The sequence below is a fragment of the Neodiprion pinetum genome, chromosome 1, assembly GCF_021155775.2.
Source record: "Neodiprion pinetum isolate iyNeoPine1 chromosome 1, iyNeoPine1.2, whole genome shotgun sequence".
In the NCBI taxonomy this organism is placed as follows: Eukaryota; Metazoa; Arthropoda; class Insecta; order Hymenoptera; family Diprionidae; genus Neodiprion; species Neodiprion pinetum.
This window is the reverse complement of record NC_060232.1, coordinates 3,759,773-3,783,516: the sequence shown is the minus strand read 5'-3', so window position 1 is coordinate 3,783,516 and position 23,744 is coordinate 3,759,773. Positions and strand designations below refer to the sequence as shown.

Below are 23,744 nucleotides of genomic sequence, written 5' to 3'. Positions count from 1 at the left end.
CGCTGGCAAAATCATTCTTTATATTTTCAAAATCCAAATCACGAAGCGATTTCACTCTCTATGCTCAACGGACACAAAGCATTTAGATTTTCCTATGATACTTGGGAAGAAATTAGTGATTTCACGATATTTTGTACACACGTGTACAAAGTTAGCGAACTTTGTGGAGAAAACTTTTCGGAATCGGATTGCAGCGAGACATTGATATTCATCCGATCCTTTGATTGGTAAAGTTTAAAGAGTTCGCATATCCGGAATTTCGAAAATCTAGGTACTGTTTTGAAACATGTGATTTTAAAAATTGACGGGCAGAAAATTTCGAGAGCCTAAAGCTATACCCCTTTTAGCCATACGGTTAATCCGGGCCTGCCCGTAAACGTGGTTTTTCTACCAGTATATAACAAGCCCATCTTCGGGTCAAGAAAACTTTCACTCGACCCTTCGAGTAGAACAAAATTGTCGCAGTGAGACAACGGAAAAAGATTTAAAAACGCGCGTTTTTTTTTTGGCGTTTTCGCAAAATTTCGCAACTCGTGAACTTGGGTCGCAGAAAGGTGTTGGGCTCGTACGTACATACGCACATGTATATATATGTATATATATATATGTATATAAACGTATATATTATCTAGCCAGAGACGTGGTCCTGCACGAAAGCGCCGTGCCTCGGGTACCAGTCCCACCACCTGTTTTGTGATTCATTAACTCACCGGCTTATCGGGATAAGCCGGACTTATCTGGGGCTCGAACCCGACACCGCGGCTAAACCCGATCTTATTCCAATCCCGTCCCATCCTATTCCCATTGCCATGTCTCGTCTTTTCGTTTTCACAGTCCGGAGCTCGCTCGTCGCGTTTCGCATTCTCATTCATTCCGTGGCACCGATTTCTTGCACTTTCCTTTTTTTTACTCCTAGCCCGTATTATGTACACCTTGATTTTTCTTTCGCTCTTCGTTGACACGCTTGAGAAAAGTAGTTTACGGGATCGAAGGTTTTTTCATTATTTTTCGAATGTTCAACATGATCGTTGGACAGAACAACGAACAAATAATATACTGCAATTTTCTCTCTCTCTCTCTCTCTCTCTCTCTCTCTCTCTCTCTCTCTTAAAGAACATCGGTATAAAATAATTGTTAAAATTTTTTCTTAAAACTATGATCCTGCTTGTACTTTTGGCGATCGTTTCACACTACGATTTATTTTTCTATTCCGATTGTTGTCAAGGGTATAAGCAAGTCACTACGAAATAAGTAATCGACCAATTTCCCGAAGCTGCAATGCGGGGACGCATTGAGATCGATTTCGAAGTGAAAATCTGTCGTCTGAATTGCCCGATGCGAATTCGGAACGCCAATATTTAGCCAACAACGCGAAGGGGGCTTTAAGGGTTGTTGCCGACTCGACCTGACGCCCCGAGTCATTGCCCACTACCCCTTTATTATTGTCTGACCGCGGCATTGGTTGGCAGATGCGACCCGATCGAGTCGCAACCCCTTTCCATTGCAGTCGCGCTAATGGTGTTGACAAATTGCCTTGGCTGACCCGTTTCTCCCTAGGGAACCACCACCACGGGGACTCGGGAGATCCGAGAGACCTTCTAGCCGCTTATTTCGCACCGCAAAATCGTTCAACCGGGAATTTAGGACTCGGTTGTGTATACAAATTTACCACCGACGCGTACGTAGGTATAGGTACGAAGTCAGAGAAGTCGCGTCGCGAGTGGAATCCATGCCTGGCTAGTTTATTTTTTATCATCGGGTTTGAGAGCTTGTCAATTCTTTTCTCGCAAACATTTAATCGATCGCGATCACCGTTGAAAGAATATGAGCTGTGATTTTTTCTTTCTTTTTTTTTCTTTCTTATTATACGTCAATTTTAATCACATACACATCGCGCGGGGCAAAGTTCAGTGTGATTTGGTAATTTCAATTCAGATATGCAAAAGATATGGACAATTTGCGATTGAGGTTTGATAAATATTTCCGATTATCGATAAGCGATAAATCGCAGGACGACAAACAGGAGAGACGAGCATATCGTTGAACTGGGTCAATCGCTGACGCGATACTCTCTTACGGTATTATCGCTGCATGGAAACGAAAATTGACATTCGAATTATGTAACTGATCGTTTTGACGATGAGACGATTATTTTTTTTTTTTTTTTTTTTTTTTTTATTCCTGATCTGAGATTTAGATGGATTTATACGTTTGATAATCGTTCCAGTACGGCACGTGTGCAGGATTACGAGAGTTTAAGAAACTCGAAAGTTTTTCGTACGGTAATTTGAGATTCTTGACGTTTCCCTCACTCATCAAGCCCCATAAATTTTGGACCGAACTTAACGGTTTTAATCGATCTCGGATTTCGTATTAGACCGTGACGATATCTCGAAAAATTTGCCGTTTATTCGTAGCGGAATAAAGCACTCGTGAGGGACGGTCGCGACAGGAATCGGGATAAGCGGTTTGCTCAATTACTAACTCCATCAGTGCCCCCGGAGGAATAGCCGAGGGATCAACATAGAAACGAACTGATTTCGTTCCCATTATCTCAGCTGCGCGTATATAAGAGATCCCGGCAGGTTCCCCGGCCGCCCTCTTAACCGTGCGGTTTGTATATTTAGAGGGCGAGATCGGAGGGTAAGAACTCTGTCATTTCTCGTGCGTGCCGATATGTGAGAAAACGGGAGAAACGCCGCGCCGGAATCACCGTGCAGAATAAGGGAAGGGGGGAAAGGAGGGAAGAGGAGCCCTAAATCGTTGAGAGTTGTAGAAAATTTCTCCCCGTGGCAGACTGCAGCCCGTATTTCCTCCCCTAATTCCGCTGCGGCCGCGCCAAGCAGTCTGAAAACGTTCCTCGCTTTCGTTCATCGGACGGCGGGTCGAACCTTCTTCGGAAAAGTTGTCGAGGCCGGTACTCCGGTTCTCCGGTTACCGTTTTTGACTCCTGCACATGGTTCGCATACTCGACTAACCGCCCGGCGTTCTTCCTCCTCGTTCATCCCCCCCCCCCCCCCCCCCCCGCGTCAAGTTGAAGCTAAACAAATTGCCACGTCGAGGGCCAACGAGTTGTGCGAACCCGTGACACTTGGTACGTCTAGACGTTGAACGACACACGCTTTTCCAGGAGTCCCGGCATACGCTCTCGTTTTATACTCACTTACTACTCGGACTCGCGTCGAACCTCGAGGACACCCGATCCGTTCGAGACTTGCCAACTTCATCTCAGGATCCCGTTCGGAAACGCTGAATAGCTGCAGTTGTAACGCGATAAATCAACATTTTGCCCCCGTTTCTTCGTCTTTTAGATTGGTCGTAACTTATGGCCACACTTTATGACTTCTATATGCGTATCAACTCGGTATACGCGATGAGACGCTTACCTACATAGCAACTCCGATATCACTGTAAAGTGATAATTCATCTCGGGATGAGAATTTGGTTGACGAAGATTTCGAATTTTCAAATATTTGCCTGTATTACACAGCCTTTGTTTTGGAACGATAAACGAATGTGGAATTACAGCACAAGCGAACGACTGTTGATATGAATAATTGTTTTACGGAATTACACTGTTATAGAAAAATTTAATTAAACATAACGTCTCGGCGGGTCCGCTTTATATTTTTGTTATTTGTTACATTTTTGTTAGTGAATGTGACACGCATTTTTGTGATTTTATCATTTATGTTTGTTCATAGTAGATTTTCTTTTATTCGAAAATTATGTCTTGCGACGTTTCGACCAGGTCCAACCCATCGTCATCGGACTACTGATAATAAAAGAGAACAAAAATTGTTTGACAAGTGTTTCTCTTCTTAATTGACTCTGTCTTGAATCTAATTTGTAGTAATTAAATTGTATTCGAATACACACGTGTTTGTAGACATGTGTCTAAATCTTAATCCGTGAGGTGAAATTGCTACTCGATAACGTACAGCTTTTACATTTTAATTTACATGTTTGATATGTTTGATCACAAACGACAAGTTGCATAAAAATAGTCAAGTTATAGAAGAGGTATCTGAATACTAAGGATATCAGATTCGTTACAATTATTGACTATCCTACGGTGTCCATTGTGGGTATAGGGCATAAATGTCCCATCGTACGAACGGGAATGAAAATTTTTACATTTAGTGTTGGAGGCCGTGTGAGGGTGTACGTTTTGCGCGGGTGCAAACTATATATAGCGACAGGGTAGCGCTGTGACTATTTAACGACAAAAGCAACGGAGGCGTCGCGACGTCGAGCGTGAAGCGAAGCTTACTAATAAACGACTTCCTAAGGAAGCTGGGGATTAGGAGATTAGCGCGGTTTCGTCCTCCTTCGGATCCTCCGGCGTTCACAGGTGCCGACGCCACGTAGCCATGCGTCACCCGTCGTCGGAGGCGTCGCGTCTATGAAAATGTCTCTAGGGGTAATTATCGAAGGGAGGGATGAGCTGCTCCCCGGATGGAATATAAAAACTCGCCTACGTGACTGGAGGAATAATTTTTCGTAACTTTCTCCAACCGTCTGTATTCAGTTTTCAGTTTTGTTTTTGTTTTTTTTTCCCCGTTTTATATCCTCGTCGAAAAGCTCGCTCGGCCGCTTGCTCATAATTTCTTTCCGATTCATTTTCCTTCGGGTTTCCTTCGGGTTACACGCCTTCGCGCGGAGGATAATTACGCCGTGAGAGGCCGCCACAATGGAACAGCTGCAACAGCCTCGCATGTTTTACTCGCTCAGCATCCAGCCCTGGATATATTACGGGAGCCGCGGATTCCGACCCTCCGATTATGCTTGTCACACTCCGATGCACCCCACTAACCACCCACGGCACCACTTTCAGTGTCACGTGCTGTTTTATTCATCGCTTCGAACCGCGTTCACATAGCCGCGAAGCCTTCCTTCTCTATCGTTAAACTGATAATAATAAATTACAACTTGCTACCCCGCAGCAGTTCTCCTCGTTGAATCGCGAAGGCGGAAAATCGTCTCGATATTACGTAGCGAGCATAGTTCGGTAATTTTTGTTCCAACATTTTATGCCTCGAATCACGCATTTCTTTATTTATTTTTTCTATTTTTTTTTTTTTCATTTTGCCCGTCGAAATTTCGTCGCATTCATCCAGACGAATCGTTGCGGCGTGTGATAATTATCTCAGTTTCTCGCGGAGCGAACTCGGACGCACCCTTTTGGACCAATCGTCGTATTCTCTTCCTCCTCGCAGCTCTTTGATCCGAGTTCGAAAATCGTCGTTTCCGAAGTGCATCTCGCTGAGGGAGCTTAAAATCCGGGGATTAGTCGCCGCTAATATATTGGATAGTCCCGCGGGGCAAAAAGCTCGGCGAGCAGCTGAGACAGCCGGTAGGGTGGGCTTGAGGCTTCGCGTTCGCGGTTGCACCGCTGGTTTGTCTTTGGTATAAAATAACTTGCGGAGCGTGGAAGAAGAGTGATAAATTTTCCTGGCTGCAGCAACTTTCTCATCTTTCCCTTGCGTCTGGGACCAAACCCTCGTCCTCTCTTATTGTTAGCCTGCGAAAATATTACGATCGTTCTATTCCCGAACGCTGCCAAAATTACGTTCACTCGATGCGAATTTAGCCGGTCTTGGCAGAAATTCTTAACTCTCGTTGTAATGACAGGGTGCCATATTTAGCGAAGCGATCGCGTTTACGCTACGGATGAAATGGAAAGCTGCAACGCGAGCGATGTGTAGAAGAAGAAAGTAAGGTCACGTTGATTAACGGTTCAAAGGAGAAATGAAATGTGAAAGAATTAAGTTCGAAGTGCGGATAAATGTACGATAATAGATCTTCGAAAAATGTTGATATTCTAAATTTTGGTGATTCAAAGATGTGAAAATAGGCGAAAAATCGGATTGTTTATTTTTAGACAAACCGGAGGAATCCACACGCATATTTCACATTTCGCAGTACATCTATAATTTCTACTACTTATCCGACAATGTATCATTCTTCTATGTCAGTGATATTCCAAAGTTTCTACTCCTGCAACATTTGTAATTCTGAAACGTACAGACTTTGAGTGAGGGTCGGTTGGGTGTGAAATGATGAAATGTTTGACAAGAAGGGCGGGATAGTTTTCGACCCTCTTGGAAGCTGCGGAATACGGTCAGCCGAAGGATTGCGGCCGGGGTAACTTAATCGTAAATTGACCTAAAATCTGGAGGCTCCCGGAACTCGGCGGGGACTCCCGTGGGAACGGTGTTAAACCGTTTCTTCGCATCGTGCGTAAGAAATTTTTTGAGTCAAAAAAAACGAGAGAAAAGCGCCTAGGGAAGAAAGCTCGGCGCGCGTCAAGGATTACGACGTAGAAAAAAAGACAGAGAGAGAGAGAGAGAGGGAAAGCTGGCAACTTTCCCTGCCAATATAGCGCACCGATCCCTGATTCGAAACGACTTTCGATTACGTTTTATAGGGGGACGAAAACCCCTTTCATTTTCTCAATCGTTATTTCTCAGTCGAAACTGCAGTGCGTACAAAGTATACATACATATAATACCTATGTTTACGCGGAGACTTGATTAAAGGTGATTTTTTATCGGCGAAAATTACAAAGACAATTTCCATCGCCCTCTCGTGACCCATATAATATGATTATTCGAAACCTGCAGTATGCAGTAAGCAGAATAGACGCACGGTTGTCTGTCGGTGGCGAAAGATCGGTAACCTCCTCCATGAAGCTATTTATAAAGATGTGTGTGTGTGTGAGAGAGAGAGAGATAGATAGATAGATAGATAGATAGATAGATGCGTAGAGAGAGAGAGAGAGGGATAGAAGAAACCATCACGAAATACTTGATTCTCAACAAATTGCTTCTCTCATTCCAACACGATGCGATATTATGTTCCGTTTAAAATATACATACGCGTTTTACACGCCAAGGCGGTGAAAATTCGGGCCAGGAAGATCGACCGTGGGCTAGACGAAAAATCGCTTCCCGTCAAACTTCCGACTTAAACAAGGCGGATAGCGAAGACAACGCGAGAAATGCGTTAATAGAAATCTGTCTTTTGGATATCGCGCCGAGCAGAGATCCAATGTAACGAATGACTCTCAGCTGGCTTCTATCAATCTTAGAAATAACATCATCACCCGGACAAAGTCGAGAGGTGAAAAGAAATAAATTTGAACAAAAGGAATGGCGAGAGGAGAAAAAAAAAAAAAATATGAGAAATAATAAATAAATTAAGGCCGAGTAACCGTGACGAGAGGTTTTTTTTTCACCTTATCTCTCCGGTCTTTAACTTTAATAACATAACTTCGTCTTTCCCGCATCGGAGCAGACAAATTGAGTTACGTAGAAACTCGTGGACGTGCGTCCAGGAATAAAAATGCTGTATCTTTTTATTCCGTTAATTTTCATCTTTAACTTATCGTCGTTTACCGCGAGATATTTGCCTTGGAACAGGCGGGGAGTTGTACTCGTATATGTAATCCGTATTATCGTTTCTAGTCGCGAGCAAACATAGGCTTGACGAAAAGCATTGATATAATCTGCCGGCAACAAACAGATCGGTTACCTGTTTGATCGCGTTCAACTGCGCGTCGTTTAAGGGCTTCGTGAACACGTGTAACAACACGGAAAGGGACAATAAGGGTGAACCGAAACGAAGCGAGCCCTCAAACCCGGCGAACCTTGTATATTTGTTTGTTAACGCGGGTGGGTGGCGGCTTGTTTGCCCGGAGATTCCCCAAGGACTACTCTCAGATAAACCTGCCAGCTAATGCCCAACGGTTCCTACCTTTCCTGAGGTTACGGCTTGCGGTGCAACGTCGGCGAGAAAGGTTTTTCTTTTTTTATTAATAAATTTTTCCATCTATCGGAGAACGGGGAGAGGCGTATTTTTCAAAAACGAACGAGTCTCGCCGAAATTTTTGGCGACATTTGGTTTCACGGTTCGAAACGCGTCCCGTGTCGCGATACAGGGATCAGTGGATGCAGCCTGTGCGTGTCGGCGTTGGCAATACACTAAATCAGGCTAAGTTATGGGGCGACTAATTGTGAACCACACCCCGTCGCTTCTCGACCCTGGGGTAACCAAATATAACTAAACGGAACTGAGAGTGAAACTAGTGGATCGGTCGATTAGACGACTCGCTGCTCTTCGGCTTCAGCTCCGGATGCACCGAGCGTGTGTATTTCGTCTCTTTCCTCGCTTCTTCTTCTTCTTCTTCTTCTTCTTCTCGCTCCTACGGGGATCTCTTCGAGGGTCGAATGACGCTGACAAGTTTTTTAGAAGACGCTCGCGCAGCGAGTAGATAAATAACACTGGTTAGGGGAGGGGGGTGGGGGAGGTGGAGGAGGAGGAGGGCGCCGAGGGCTCGGGGCCACGATTAATGCCTCAAATTTAAACCACTCTTCAACTCGAACAACGAGAGAGCCCGACGGAATTTACGCCCGGGGCTTGCAGCCGCCATTTAACATTTTGTATAAAACGTGTTATACCTATATAACCAGCCCCACGCGGCAGCTATGATTTATTTCAGTTAGCAGCTTGTACCGGCTAAGTATCCTCATCTCGTGCTTTAGGCCTTAAAGAAAAGCTACGAGACTTTGCTCGAGAGTGCTGCAAGAACGGTATCTTTTATCCATTTTTGTGCCCCAACATCCAACTCTCATTTATTTTTCTTCTCACTCGAAGCCATGACGATCAATCTGCTGAACTGGAGACGTTTTGGGGTTGATTTAATTTACCGCGTTTCTGCGATAACCTGCACAGATACCGAGAAATTATCGATAATGTACGAATGTACGGTAGATATATATTTTTTTTTTTCTTTTTTCTTTTTTTCCGAACCACGCAAAATCGACGTGACAAATTATTTAGCCAAGTGTGGCAAGGTGGATAAAATTGAGGAGCTTACAGCAGTTGTTATACCTCTTATATTTATGTACACACTACTTGGGGGTGGAAAAGAAAAACGAATTGTTCCAGATTTAAGTTTGGGTTCGCAAAGTAGGAGCTGGCGGCATCTTTGGACGCCTCAACTTTATCCTCGTATCTTATATCGTACGCATGTTGGACGAAAAATGGGCGGGCAGAGGAACTGGGAGGACTGAGGCTCGTAAAACTGCCTTCGCATGCGGGGTATATATCTTTTCGAGTAATAGCCGGGAGAGACCCGCGGTTTATTTGTCCCAGTGTTTCCTCTTCTTCGCTTCCGCGTATTCGTGTGTATCCGTGTAGGTATAGGTACGTATGTTTGCTTGAAGAAAAGCAAAGAGAGGAAAATTTTCACGACTAAACTCGAGTCTCGTTTATATACGTACGTATACGTACTCTTGATGGGTTTGACATTTTGCATTTGTATTTTGTTTCGTTAATTGTTTTTTTTTTAGATTGATAACAACGCCGCAGCTCGAGAAATTACAATTGCGACAATTTTATACAAATTACTTGGACTTATGTAACACGTACGACGGTAAAATTCGAGAAAATTCAACCGCGCAATTTAGACGTTGCGCAAGGACGCAATAAAGACAAACCGATAACTGATTGCTGATCGATTTTATTACTCCGACAGAGAAATAATAAGTATTTTCCTTTTATGTTTCTTATTGTTCAAACCTTTTTTACAAACTTCTATCACGAGTGTCATAAATGATTGTTATAGGAAAAATGCTGACAACTCTACTTCGCTTGACTGTATTATTTGACAAATTGCAAGAAACAGGTATTGCGCAATTGTATATAAATGAAAAAAAAAATATAAAAATATCCAAATCAAGGCAAAATTATTGCGAGCTTGCGTAGAGTACACCTACCAATTAGCGTAATGAGCAAAGCCTGCAAAGTCAATAGTAACGGAACATCCATATATCTACGCGTGTATACATAATTATATTTGATTGTATAATTAACGACAGAGAAATATAAAACACCTGGGAATGATAAGGGGACTATATAGGTATAACAACTGCGTAAGCTTTTGTCGCGATTGCACTTGGCAAGGACGAGTTTATTGCCGGCTGATATATACATATATATGGATAGGTAGGCACACGTTATTACATACCTAGGAATATACAACCGTTCAGATCGTATTGTTTTATTATCCGTATAATCATGAAATTAGCTACGCTTGAGGAAACGTGGAAAAAAACGACAAAAATAAAACACGCCGTTGAAAAAAAATTACCCAGTCATTTCGATCGTCAATCCAGGATTTCCAAGTAGAATGAAATTAATTAAACTTCCGACACGAATGCTTCAATCCATTTTCTTTTTCGGTCCAATGCTTACGTTATCTTAGTTCCTCGTTTTTCCTCTCGCTTTATTCCCCACCACCGTGAAACACTCCGGGACAATTCTATCTCGTAGAGTGGTTGAAATTTGCATACGCTATCTACGTATGTGTGTACACAGGATATCCGTATGCATAAGAAAGTGTCAAGGAATTTCAATATTTGTCCCGCAAGGATAATGCCTGAAATTTTTCTCGATGTAGGTATACACTTAATATCGAAACTCCGTATCACAGTGAGGAACTTTTATAATTCTCGCGAATTTGTTCAGTGAAAATTGACTCGCAGGATTTACTTCGGACAAATCGGCGGTGTTCTTTCTTCCGAATTTATTTTCACCCGCGGTTTTTGCCCTACACGTGTTTAGGGTCAGTTTAAACTATGTTGCAAGAGGTTTGGTGTTGCGTTGCAGTGTGGGCGGAGGGCGACTTCCGGGACAGCAACAACGGGGCCCTGACCGGACTAGACTCCAGCGGTCACGGAGCGCACACACCGGGTGGCAGCACCCCGAGCACCCCTGGTGCTACACCCACGACACCGTCGGGAGGCTTTTCCTCGGCGCAGCCAAGGAATCGTTCCAACAACACGCACAGGCCGGATATACGGAAAGGTGAGTGGCGACCAAAGTTATTGTTTCACTGCGACGATTGGAATTTTGCCAAGTTTTGAGATAGGGGTTGACGCAATCCGACACGATCATTTTCGAGATTGTATTAACGGGAGCTGCGATTTTAAAGTCAAAATGTAAATTGTCTCGTAACGCGAATGAAGTTATATATACTCGTTATATTCGACATTTGTCCATAATATACCAGGGATTGAACTTCATGCACGAGACGTGCGGTTTACTAAGTTGAAAAATACTCTGCCCTGCTTTGATTGCAACTAAGAAAATTAGTAGAACTAGTTTCGTCTTTTCTTATCAAGTTTATCACAACACCGTCCGGATCTTGTTGGTGAAACATACATTCTTCAAGTCTGAAGTCTGTTTGTTCCTCAAGGATCACCTCCCATACTGTTTGCCGATCACTTAGCGTTCCCTGATCTCTTCTGTACACGTGTTTACGGTCTAGGAAAATAAGAACGAAAAGTAAAAGCAGCGATGTTGGAAAAGCTCAGCCAAATACCGAAACGCCTCCGCATGAGCGTGTTAAAAAATTGTCGCAAATATCGAGCGGTAAATTTAGCGGCTAAGCGATTGGGCTCGACGTCGTCGAGGACCCTTATCTGTCAGACTAGCGTAATGTTTTGGGCGCCGCGACGCCGGGATGAAGACCTCATCCGCTTCCCCCGTCCCTCCCCCATTGAACGTAGTTTGTTCGTTAGCCGGTTAGCGGTTGTGGGCCTCGGCGGGTTAGTTTTCTCCGTTAAATTTCGAGTCGGTATCACCATCAGCGAGGTTCGATGATAGCGGTACGTTTGACCAGAGCCAATCCATCACGCGGCTGTCAGTACTGGCCGCGCTTAGGGGCCGGCTAGAGAGAAATAGGCGAGAGGGGCGGAGAGAGAGAGAGAGAGAGAGAGAAAGAGGAGGAGGAGGAGGAGGCGTTTCCTCACCTGTCACCCTCACATTCACGGACTCCCCCATTTTCACCCGTCTAGACGCAGGTAAACGAGAGGCTCGTGAGCTCAATCTGTGTTGGTGTGCCCTATATATGTGGACGCTTAAAACCTATGCCGAACGAAACGCGGTATTGAGATTATCTATCAAAAGCACCGCGTGATCTATCCCCGACACTCGGAGCTCTAGTAGGACTCTTTGATAAATTTTAGGCGAGCGTAAACAGACTCTGGAGTTTCACGCGTGCGTGAGGAGATTTTTTTTTTCTTACTCGTGTCACATCTCTTTGAATCTTAAATTAATTCGCAGCAGAGAGATATCGGTACAGAGTCATTCCGAGAGAAGCATCTCGCTCATTGGCGAAGAATAAATTTCGCATCGTTGAATATAGCCGATCGAATTATTTGTCTTGCAGGTGTCCGAACGCCGACGGAAGTTAAACACGAGCTTGGATCGGCCGGTGGGGTTGTTTCGCCCGGAGGAGGTGTCGGGGTCAACGATGCCGAGGACAAGGATGGGAAGAAGAGCAAAAGACAGAGGAGGCAACGGACGCATTTTACCTCGCAGCAACTGCAGGAGCTCGAAGCCACTTTTGCAAGGAATCGTTATCCCGACATGTCGACAAGGGAGGAAATCGCCATGTGGACGAACCTCACGGAAGCTCGTGTCAGGGTGAGTTACGCTCGTTGATAAAAAAAAAAAAAAAAAATTTCACGCGAATCGTAAGTCTCTGTATATCGATTGTGATTTACTCGAAACGAAGAAGCGACGCGAATCAACTTTGTGCGACAATTCTCGCGATTAAAATTTTATCGAAGATTGTACTCGTTGGAGGAAAAAACTTTTGGGAAATCGTGGTGTGGTATTCCTTCATTGAGAGGTCTTCTTTAGCTTCAGGTCTGGATACCGAGGTCGACGAGTTTCGGTCCGATGTCACGAGGGGTATAGGGTAGTCTGGGTTTCGAAATATCCACGCCAGACGTCTGCAACCTGCCGTTGGTAGAGCGGTGTAAGATTCGAGCCGAAGGGTCAAAATAACAAACTCTAATCCTCGAATATCTGAAGTATGGATATACGTATATCCTTCGGGGAGAATACAAGGCTGGGCATTGACGCGCCGGTTGTATATCGGTTACAAGTAAAACACTCATCCTCGCATCCTGTCTCCTTCGTCAGGGGGGGTTATAGCGCCAGGGCGGAGCCTCGGCACCTCTTCACGTCTTGACACACGCAACATCATTATACAGTCCTCTAAGTAATCCTAACGTCTCGTCAGGATCTCGATGAACCCGCTCGAAAATCGTCCGAATCACGAGAATCGCTCGATCCGGTTGCACGTTTGAATTTTGCGAGCCGATGTAGAGAGGAGTCATTGCGCCGCGAGAGGTTGAGGGTCCACCCCCTGTCCGGAGGAGGATTGGGACGCTAAGCTCCCGCGGATTTACCGAACCACACACGGCAACAGTGGCGTCGACCTCGCGGCAAATGTTCGCCAAAATCTCGCCGATATCCAGCCTCGATACTGCTGCACCTCTGCAGTGGATCCTGCGGAACCCGACACCGACCACCGGTTCTTTGTTGTAAATCGGTGATCCCCGCGAGGTCGTGGCTCTTTGTTTAACGCACTGGCAGAACAGCTAAAATACGATTACCGCGTTATCCGTCCGACGTTGCCGCCGACGGTGAAACGGCCCGAAGTCACACCTCGTCTCCCGTACACTACCCTCGGTCTCTAAGCCTTTCGCCATTGGGGAATTTATTTTATACACCGATTCTGTTTTGTACTGTGCCTGTAACGATTCCGCGGTTTATCACCCTCTCAAACCTCGGAGCTTACAATCAGTCCTTTCGCTTCGAGACGGGAACACCTTTCCAATTACTTGTCACGTGCGGTATTCGTACGTATTTTCAAATTCAATCGAATTGGAACAGCCTCGCGTGTCTTGGCGAATATGTCAATTATCGTTGGATTTTTATTGAACGAAGAAGTGATTTTTATTTTATTTTTGCTCAACGTGATCGCAGAACGCGTGTAATTCTGTTATTCTTCGTTCGATTCGCACATGCTCGACAATGCGTTATAGGCCAAGACGAGTGTCCAAGATTTACAAGAGTTAGAAAATCGTCGTGTGTGTCCGGTCCGTAAATACGCGAGACAAACTTGTTCTCGTGTCGAGTACGACAATATTTCCCAACCCACGTTGTTCGCAGCGATAAATCTTCACGTCACTTGGAACTCACCGTGAATTCGTTTCCAACAACGGATAGTCGCATACTCGCGTTTATAATTACCCACGCGCACGGTAAATATTTCACATCGTATAAATCAAGTCTGATTCCTCAATTGCGGAATTGAGAAATCTGGCGTTGTGGGCGAGAAAATTTGTGCCTGCGTTTACTCGCGCTGTTGAAAAATAAAAATGAAAGAACGAATAAGAATTAAAAAAAATAAAAAAAGAAAATGAGAATTCGAGCCAAGAAGTTGATAAATCAGCAGTACCGGACGACTTTCTCCTTGCTTTAAAATCCCTCGTTTTTCTACCTGAGAAAATTGTCCATCCCTTTGGTCGCGTGGTTGAACTCGCGTTATCTGCAAAGAGGCAGGCGTATGTTTCGGTTCGTGTCTATCTGCGGCGTGGCTGTCCCTCGTAATCCGGCGGTGATTAAGACCATAAATCCATCGGCGGATTAGTATGGCTGCTGCATCGCGCACGGAAACACATACACACAGAGAGTGGCGAGAGTGCCGTTGGTACCGGGGATGGTGGTCGGATTCGAACACCCTGCAACCCGCCGGAGAGCGAACGTTGGTAGCGGCGCGGCGGGCACGAGGATGCGGATTACCGGGTGTCATCCGTATTCGCCGGGTTAGCGGCTGTCAACGGGGAACGCCGTCGGTGTATATATCAATTATTACGTCCAAGCCATGCACTGCGACGTCACATTTGCGCGATCTGCAAATTTACGCAATACGAACCGCATTTGGCAAATTGGTGATCCAGACCGTTGGAGCCACGGGAAAATCGGTCACTCGTGTCGTCGTTTGTCGTTGTCGAAATCTCGGGATAATTTTCACGGTTCGAGGGAGGAGGAATCCGAAGGGTCGATCAATCGGAATTTGCAATCCTCGAAGGTTTTGCACTTTGGGATTTTCGGTTCTCTCGAGTTATTGTTTGCACTCTGTAGACAGGAAAGGAGGGACTCGTGTATATTTGCATTGTAGTCGGCTCGAGAGCCACTTCGACGGGTCTTTAAAGTGAGGAAAGAGGTCAAATCGGTCCCTTTATACATGCGCCACGCACCCCTTGTCTCGCCCTCTCAACCACTCGCCGTAAAATTTTACCATACTTATCGTAAGATCCGTTCGGCCGACGGTGAGAAGAGAATTCTTTAGTCCCGCGTCTTTTGGAAAAGGGTGAAAATCGAGTATCCGACTCTTACTCGCGTTACACTGTTCGTAGATTTGAGAATTTTGAAGCGTTGGACGATGTTTTCGAATCCGTTAACGAGACGCGTCGCTTTACCTTTGCGACGAAAATTGGGGGGACGCGCAATTACGTTTGTTTATTAATTTATGAATTTGAAAGATCCACTTTGAAACCGCGCTGCTGCTGCGGTATGAGCATTAAAAATCACGTGTTTCGCTTGAGCTCATAATCTCGTGTAATCTTTTGCAAAGTTGTTAATACTCGCGGCTTACGGGTGTTAATTTAATATCCATACAGGTGCGCCAACATTGAATATCCGAATCCCACTGGTGCAGCTATACGTTTCACTACCACAACGACGAACGGAACGAAAAAAAAAAATCCATAAAACTCCCCGTTCTCTCTACTCTATTTCCACATTCCGCCGGTTACCGATCGTTGTGCACACACGTATTCAGTCCTGCGCTGGTATTAGGCAAACGTAAAGGCTAATAACATTTGTATCATATCCCATCGCACCGCGTCGCTTTAACCATTCAACTTTTAACTACGTGTGTTTCCATGGTCCCGGAAACGATGCCAGTTTTCGCGTATTCTCGAATCAACTCGCGAGGCCGTGAAAAATATCCGCGATAGCTTTGTTGCGATAACATTTTGTGGAATAGAAAAAAAATGTTTACACAGTTAATTTCGAGAACGAACAAAGAAATATGTAGAATTGTGTACAATGCTCCGTATACCGACGATAAAATCGTATAAGAAGGGATGTAACACGGGGAGGATATATATATAAAATGGTTCGGCAAAACGAAAAGAGTGTGACGCTCGCGGCGCAGCTGAGGCTGCGGTTCACGTTCACAGGCAATTACAAATAAGGGTCGTGGTGCCAAATCCCGTAGGATCATCGGGATCACATTAACGTTATATACCCACCTGACCTGCTCCACTGCGTTCCTGGTGGAGCCACGCAAACTACCGCGGGAATGGAAAGATTATTTTAACGTTCGCGAAGTAGGCGACGGAGGCTCGAGAGCTTCCGTTTTCCAGATAAAGTAATCGAATATTTTCACACCTCCCGAGGGGGATATCAGCGAAGAGAAAGAAAAAAACCAATAGACCAATAGGTAACTCGAATTGTCCGCAGGTGGATCTTTTATCCCGTCGGATGAGAATTTTGGACCGAACAAATCTCAATCGGAAAAAAAAAATCGTCCTTAGCCAACGTAGAAAATTCTTTTCGACCAGAAGACGGACCAAACGGACTCCATACGCTAGAAGTAATGTACGTCGAAAATAGGATTTCATGAATTATGTTCGTACGCGTGCAGCGTGATACGATCTGGGCGTGGAACGCCAACCGATATATACTTACTGATCGTTTTAAAAATACACGTTGTTATTCACGATCCCTAAACCCAAACGGCTCTTATAACATAATTCTTTGAATCAGGCTAGAAGATTTGTCACGCTTAAACGTCTCGTTAACAAGAGCCTGGTATAATTCCCGAAGATCCCGTTCGTGTTGCATGCAGACCGTCGAAAACGTTTGTGAAGCAATTCGAACCTGGCCAAGTTTAATCGGTCGTTTGACTGTTTGTCGAGAGAAATCTTCTTTTTTTCTTGAAAATCTCCAATAACTACCCGCCGATGATTTCTCAATCTCATCGCCTGGTTCCACTTTGTTTACAAGAGTAAAAGTAAGTCGGCTTGTACGCAAGTACACGAATGGTTCTCGATTCCGTTCTCACTCGTTGTTAGTACGGTTTGATAATCACTTGATAATCACACTTTGACGGGAATAAAACACCCCGAAGTCTGGATCGTTTGCATGTTTTCGAAAGTTCGATAGGAAAGGACTTCCTCGAGTCAGATTCCATTTCTCAGGATACAAAACGATTTCGGAAACTCAATTCATCCGAGAGAAAATATGTCGCCGAGTGTAACGAGCGCATATGTATAAAAGAGGCGGTCGCGATTCGTCAAGAGAATAGAGTCGGTGTTGCACACACGTGAACGCATACCTCTATCCACTTCGCCGGTATTCGATGTGACGAATTCGCTCCGTATCCACTCCCGATGCGTTGTGTATCAACGTACACCAGTCTCGCTCTTGAAGCCCTGTTGCAGGTGTGGGTGTAGGTGCAGGGCACACGTATACAGTGAGGGTGGTTGGGGTGGATGCCACCCTAAGATATACGTATTCGCTGATCCATCTCGACGGCATAGTGAGATTTATGGAGAAGCTGCTGTTGGAAAGCGAGGTTTGCAGAACGTGGGACGAGGGCAGGGAATCTGAGAGGGAGGATCTCCCCTCGGGGTGAAGAAGGAGCGAGAGGAGAGAGGAGGAGAGGAGAGGAGAGGAGAGGAGGAGAGTAAGAAGAACCGGGGGAAACCGCGGCACATCCAACCTGGCAGCCATGATGGCCGACGCTGGTTCGTTCGAAACGCGCAACGCGCAGCTGTCCGTGCAGCCGCGTATATATCCACCGGCGAATATCTCTCCGGTTGGCTCTCGCTCCTTTATTTCGACTCAAACTCAGTTTCGTTTTTTTCCCCCTATTTTTGCCTATTTTTCAGTATTTTCACCGCCTCGCTATATCCTCGCATTCCCCGAGACGCGGGCTGGATTCAGGGAAGACTGAATCGTTCTTAAATTGAGGATGAAGTCTTCGCTATATCACGTGGACGTTGATTACGGATCTCATCTTTTGTGCAATTCATTCGTCAGAGATGATTGATTCTCTTGTGAAATCGATTGCTCGACGGCGTTTCGTATAAATATTATATCGCCGATGTTTTGAAACTGGAGTTTAGAGCATGTATATCTTATCTATAAACCGATGATTTCGTGAACGCAGTTAATGAATCCGTGCCTGCAACTAATCGCAATTCGCGCACCGGCTTTCTTTGCAGTTCACCTACTCAGCGGATCTGACAAGCGTGTAACATGATGGATCGATCGGTTAGAAGACCGCAAGCAGAAACAAGGGAATGTAGAAATTCTCGATCAACCGTGTAGACCGATACACAGTGTTTTGAAACGTGCGATTTGGGTGAAAATGAATGAAAGTCACGAGGTGTTTGGACGTTTACTTGATATTCGAGATAGTACGGAGAGTCGTTTATCAGAAAAGAGGGCAGGAAAGATACCATCAATCTCACCTTGAACAGCAAACATCGGTTAGCTTGGCTTCGGCGCGTAGAAGAAGAAGAAGAAAAAAAATATTTATAAATGAGCCGCAGTGACGCGAACCTGGAGTATAAATGCACCATTACAGGTATACATGTATGGTGGTGCTTTGGAGAGGTAGGCGAAAAATATTCAGGTAGACAGTACCTACCTATCGTCGTTTGGTCGCACTCGCGGAGAGTGAATAGGGAGGAGGGGGTGAGAAACAGCGGCGCAAGATATAAGAAGTAGAAGAAGAAGAAGAAGAAGAAGAAGAAGCAGAAGGAAAAGAGGAGGAGGAGGAGGAGGAGGAAAGGGTGGCTCAGAGTTATGGATACTACTGCTCGGGGGTTGCGGCATCAAATCCTCGCGAAGCCCCGGATATCCGGCGGCTCCTTCACGGAATTTATTTTTAATGAAGTGGTGCCGCGTACGCGGTCACTTATTCTTCTTTTTCTTCTTCGTATTCGTTCAAACTTTTCGTTTTCCTGACTTTTGCGTACACCTTGCAAATCGTCCTTGTTTCATTCGGATTTCCTCGTCCCTCGTGAGAGAAACAGAAAACAGAGTATCATTTACGTAAAGAAGAAAGCAAAGAAAAAGAAAAAAAAAAAAATGAAAAAAAATAGAGGAAAATGAAAATAGCGTGTGCTTTTGCAAGACGCGCGAAACGCGGTAGGCAGACGAGAAAAGCCGGTATTGCGGGCGAGGAGGACAAAGACGGAGATGGACGGAGGGATGGTGGGTAATATAATGATGGCGGCGGCTACCAGGCGGGGCGGGACTACGAGGGGATCAATATTATCCTCCTCCCTTCCTCCTCTCTCTATCGTTCTCTCTCTACGGCCCGTGCAGCTCCCTCCGGTTCTATCCTTTCGTTGCCCGATAGCTCGAAACTCCGGCACGCAATACACATTCCCCGATTTCTCCGGTGGTGCGCAGGAAATCTCGTCAGAAACGGAATCTCGCGTGAACTTTGTCAATTTTGCGAAAACAAAGAGAAACGAACCCGAAGAAACATCTCGCATAATTGTCGGCGCGATTTTATCCACGATACGGATCCTCGGATTCGGGACGTGAGGAAGTTGAAGCGGGTCCAAGAAGCGGACGTCCGTAACAACGGTATAAGAAAACGTTAATTTCGTTGGGGTCCGTCGAGTGATTGATGAGTCCACGGACCACAGTCTCATTACAGTTATATAAGCTTCCGTAGATTGAGCCTGGTGCAGGAGCTTTGCGGGAGGGCTGCAGGAGGCGGAAAGAAGCGAGGGACACTGTGATTTGATGAGATTTTATTGCCCTCCTGACGTGTTGTTCGGCCCTCGAGACGACCTCGCCACCAGACACCAGTTACCCTCCAACAGCAACTTTTGCTCCCCGATTCGAGCACTCCCGAGTCGCGAGGAACGGAGTGACTGTCTGTAATAGAAGTTGTCGCAAAAAGCTGCCCCGCCAAAAACGGAAAAAAAGTTTCTCAACGGCGATGCTAATTCGGCGGCTATGAGGAGTCGCGGACGGAACCCTTTGCCGGAAGTCGGCGCAGCTTTTCAAGCTCGCATTTTCGCGCCGGAGAAAGTTTACGAGGAAGAAGTACCCGAGGCTCTTCGCACTATATACCTGCCAGAATCCTGTGATACCGTTAAACTTTATGGGCGCGGCCTTACCTCCTGCCGCTTGCAGCCCAGCCTCGCCCTCCGTCCCAACCTCTGCCCTTGCCCTGGCCTTATTGATTCCCAAGCTCGCATCTTCCGCCTACGTTCAGTTCTGCTGTTGTGCTACAGAGAGTTGACTCCCTCGCTGGCTCAACCAGCTCTCGCCCTCCGCGCCCTCGCCCTCACCCCCACGGTTCCTCCACAATAACTCTTTCGCATCCACGCGAGGTATCCTCTGTTGTAGCTTTCTATACTGACGCGGCAATATCCAGGAGTGAAACGGATCCCTCTTTCTGATTAAGGAACTCCAAATTACCTTCGAGGATTGGTTACATTCCCTGCTGTAAGGTATCGATATTGTGTTTCCTTCGTATAAGGGATTATAGGCATAAGGTGCCATTTTCGCACGTGTAATTGGCGCTTCGATACCAACGCTGTTTAGAATACGGATTCAAAGATTAACGGGTAGAATAAGACAAAGTTTCGTCATCTTTCGTAGTTCCTTGCTTCCTGATTATCTGCATTTTTTCGAATAAACATCGGTCTTCTACTTTAGTGATCGAGTACTTGTTTCTTTTGTATCTTCTATTTTTCTTGAAACTCTGTACCTTCCACTACACGACGCCCCATCGGTACAAGTGTTTCAACATTTGGTTTACTAGCTGCTTCAATTGATACTGACAACGGGTCTTAGAAATATATATTAAACTTTCAACGTCCCCGCAAGTGTGCATGAAAAAAAAAAAAAAAGAACCACGCGCAGTAGTGAATAATTTGAAAAACGGGATGGTTCGTTTCCGAAAGCAGGTTCATCGGGTCAACGATCAAAGAGCCGATGAGAGGTTTGGATTAAAAGATAAAGGAGTCGATTCACCGTCAGCGCGTGTAGACGTTAACCGAGTGGTGAGACGCGAGAGGTAGGCGTCCTTGATGGAGCGGTATACCTATACCATAGGCGGTATGGAACAGCGAGGACATTACTCTTCATTAGCCTGTTACCCTCATTCAATGATTCGTCGCGCCTCTTACCGTTTCCGCGACGCGATCGTGAGGCCATCCATCTTGAGTCGGTCCCAGGGCTCCTTGGTTCCGCCGGAGGATACACAGCGTCTCGTCTTATACCTATATATATACATATACATTCATAAATCTATACATATACATATACCTTCAGCATTAACGCGGTAGCTCGACGTGTAGGTACGGGGTGTGCAACCAGCCGTGTAATTGTCGCCGGAGGGGATGTTCCCCTTGGCAACGTACGCCTCCCGGCCCCGAGAACCAAGGGCTGGAAAATGCTGACGCGAGGTTTCCGTCGGAGAAGAGCCGCCGTCGGGGGGTTGTGGCGGCGCACGCGATCCCGCGTGAAAGATCCCCGCCGCGATGCGTTACTGTAATATTCCAGCTTGAGGTAAACCTCCCTACACATTCTTCATGCCTCTGGTTTCAGGTGTGGTTCAAGAACAGACGAGCGAAGTGGCGCAAGCGGGAACGCAACGCGATGAACGCCGCCGCGGCCGCGGCCGCGGACTTCAAGTCCGGCTTCGGTACCGCCAGTCTGAACGGCTTCATGACCCAGCCCTTTCCCGACGCCGACGCCCTCTACAGTTCGTACAGTTCCTACAACAACTGGGCGGCCAAGGTGCCCTCACCCCTCAGCAGCAAGAGCTTTCCGTGGCCCGTGAACCCCTTGGGTTCGGTCGTACCGACGGCCTCCCACCACCACCATCACGCCCAGGTCAGCCCGGTGAACTGCTTCAACGCCGCGGCGACGTCCGTCGCCGGAAGCCACGTGGGCGGAATGTCCGTGTCGGTGGGTCAGGCGGCGACCTCGATGCTTCCGGGGATGGGCTCGGGCCTGGGGGTCGCCGGCTCGCCGGTCGCTGCCTCGGGGGCGGCGTGCCCCTACGCGGCGCCGGCCGCGCCCCACCCCTACGGACCCCCGGTCTACACGCCGCACCACAGGACGGCGGCGGCGCCGGAAACGTGCAACGTCATGTCGAGCAGCATCGCTTCGCTGCGGCTCAAGGCGAAGCAGCACAGCAGCGGTTTCAGCGGGAGTCCGTACAGCACGGGAGGTACGACTGGGACCACCGGGGGCAGCATCAGCCCCGTAAGCTCGAGGGCCTCGTCGGTCGGGGGCCTCAGCGCCTGCCAGTACGCCCTGACGACGGGTACCAACCCCCACTCGCCGGGACCCGAACACGGGAACGCGACGGCCAGGGCCCAGGTCTGAGGCGAGGCGGGGGCTGCGTCGAGCCCCCACCAGACACCCGCGACGGCCGTATCGCAGGCCGGAGGAACCGGCGTAGCCCACGGGAGCAACGGGGGCAAGGGTCACCAGCTTCAGACCGAGTGACCCAGGCCCCGGTCCGCCGCCTCGCCCGCCCTGTCGTCGACGCCATCGTCGACGGCATCGCCCTCGCCGTATCTTCTCTACGACGAGGAACCCTCGGCGGCGGACCCCAGGGCCTTTCAGGACGACGGACGCACCCCCGCGGGAGGCGCGGGACTCGCCGGTTACTGGCAGCACGCGGCCACCACCGCCGCAGCCGCCAGCTACTGGCCAACCCTCCTCGACTGCTGGACGGCGCCCTCGGTCGCCAACGGACCCCAGCAGCTGGCCCTACCGAGGGATGAAAACCGCGGTCTCCAGTAGGATGAAATTTCTTCTTTTCATGCATAGGTTTCGCTGGAATCCGGTACCTGCCGAATTGCCGATGCACGGAGACGACGAAGGAGAGCTGGATAGGTAGGTTCTACGACGCGAATGGGTAGCGAGGGTTCTATTTCCAAATTTCTAAAACACGAATTGTTTTTATGGAAATGAATGCAGGTGTCGTCGTGGATCGCGATTATTCGTTGATCGTGTACGCTCGATATGTATAAATTATATTCTATGTTGAATTCTCGTACGGATCGCGTTGCTTTACTCACTACTCTGTAGATAACTGTATAGTAGACACCCATACGGCGTGCGAATATAATATGTATACCAAATTGTTATATTATTATGTCAAGGTCATAAAATAAATCGTAATGATCGTATATTAATAGTAATAATAATAGTAATAATAATAATAATGATGATAAGTTTAATGATGATGATGATTAATGATGATGATGATGATGATGATGATGATGATGGTGGTGGCGATGATGATGATGATGATGGTGGTGGCGATGATGATGATGATGATGATGGTGGTGGTGGCGATGATGGTTGATGACGACGATGACGACGATGATGATGATGAAGGTGATGGTGACGATGATGATGATTCTGATGGTGATGGTGGTCATGATGAGGGCGATGATAATATTGATAACAATGGTAATAATATTATTAATGATAATGATGATGATAATGATGGTAACGATACCATTACTAATAATAATAATAATAATAATAATAATAATAATAGTAACAATTATAATAATTATGCGTTATTGAAACCAACAGTAGTAGATGTAACAACAACAACAACAACAATAATAATGAATTAATAACAATAATACGTGAATAATAAAAATATAAACGTTCAGCAAATACCAAATGTTAGGTCGTTAAGGGATGGATAGCCGTCGATAGGCGTCGGGCTGTTTTGCAAAAAGCGACTCGTGGTGTACAGTATATCTATAACGAGCACAGATCATTCTAGTAGTTGGCCG

General features: G+C 46.4%; 1 protein-coding gene across 3 annotated transcripts in view; it reads left to right on the top strand.

Annotated features, from left to right (window-relative positions):
* Ptx1 (pituitary homeobox homolog Ptx1) overlaps positions 1-22,576 on the top strand; it is a 40,454-nt gene extending 17,878 nt beyond the window's left edge. For all 3 annotated transcript variants that reach the window (XM_069133064.1, XM_046609009.2, XM_046609008.2), the window contains exons 2-4: positions 10,675-10,872; positions 12,239-12,495; positions 21,523-22,576. In XM_069133064.1, coding sequence (XP_068989165.1) covers positions 10,675-10,872; positions 12,239-12,495; positions 21,523-22,308 — 1,241 coding nt within the window. In that variant the 3' untranslated portion in view covers positions 22,309-22,576. The remainder of the gene's footprint in view (positions 1-10,674; positions 10,873-12,238; positions 12,496-21,522) is intronic.
* Positions 22,577-23,744: the final 1,168 nt, after the last annotated feature.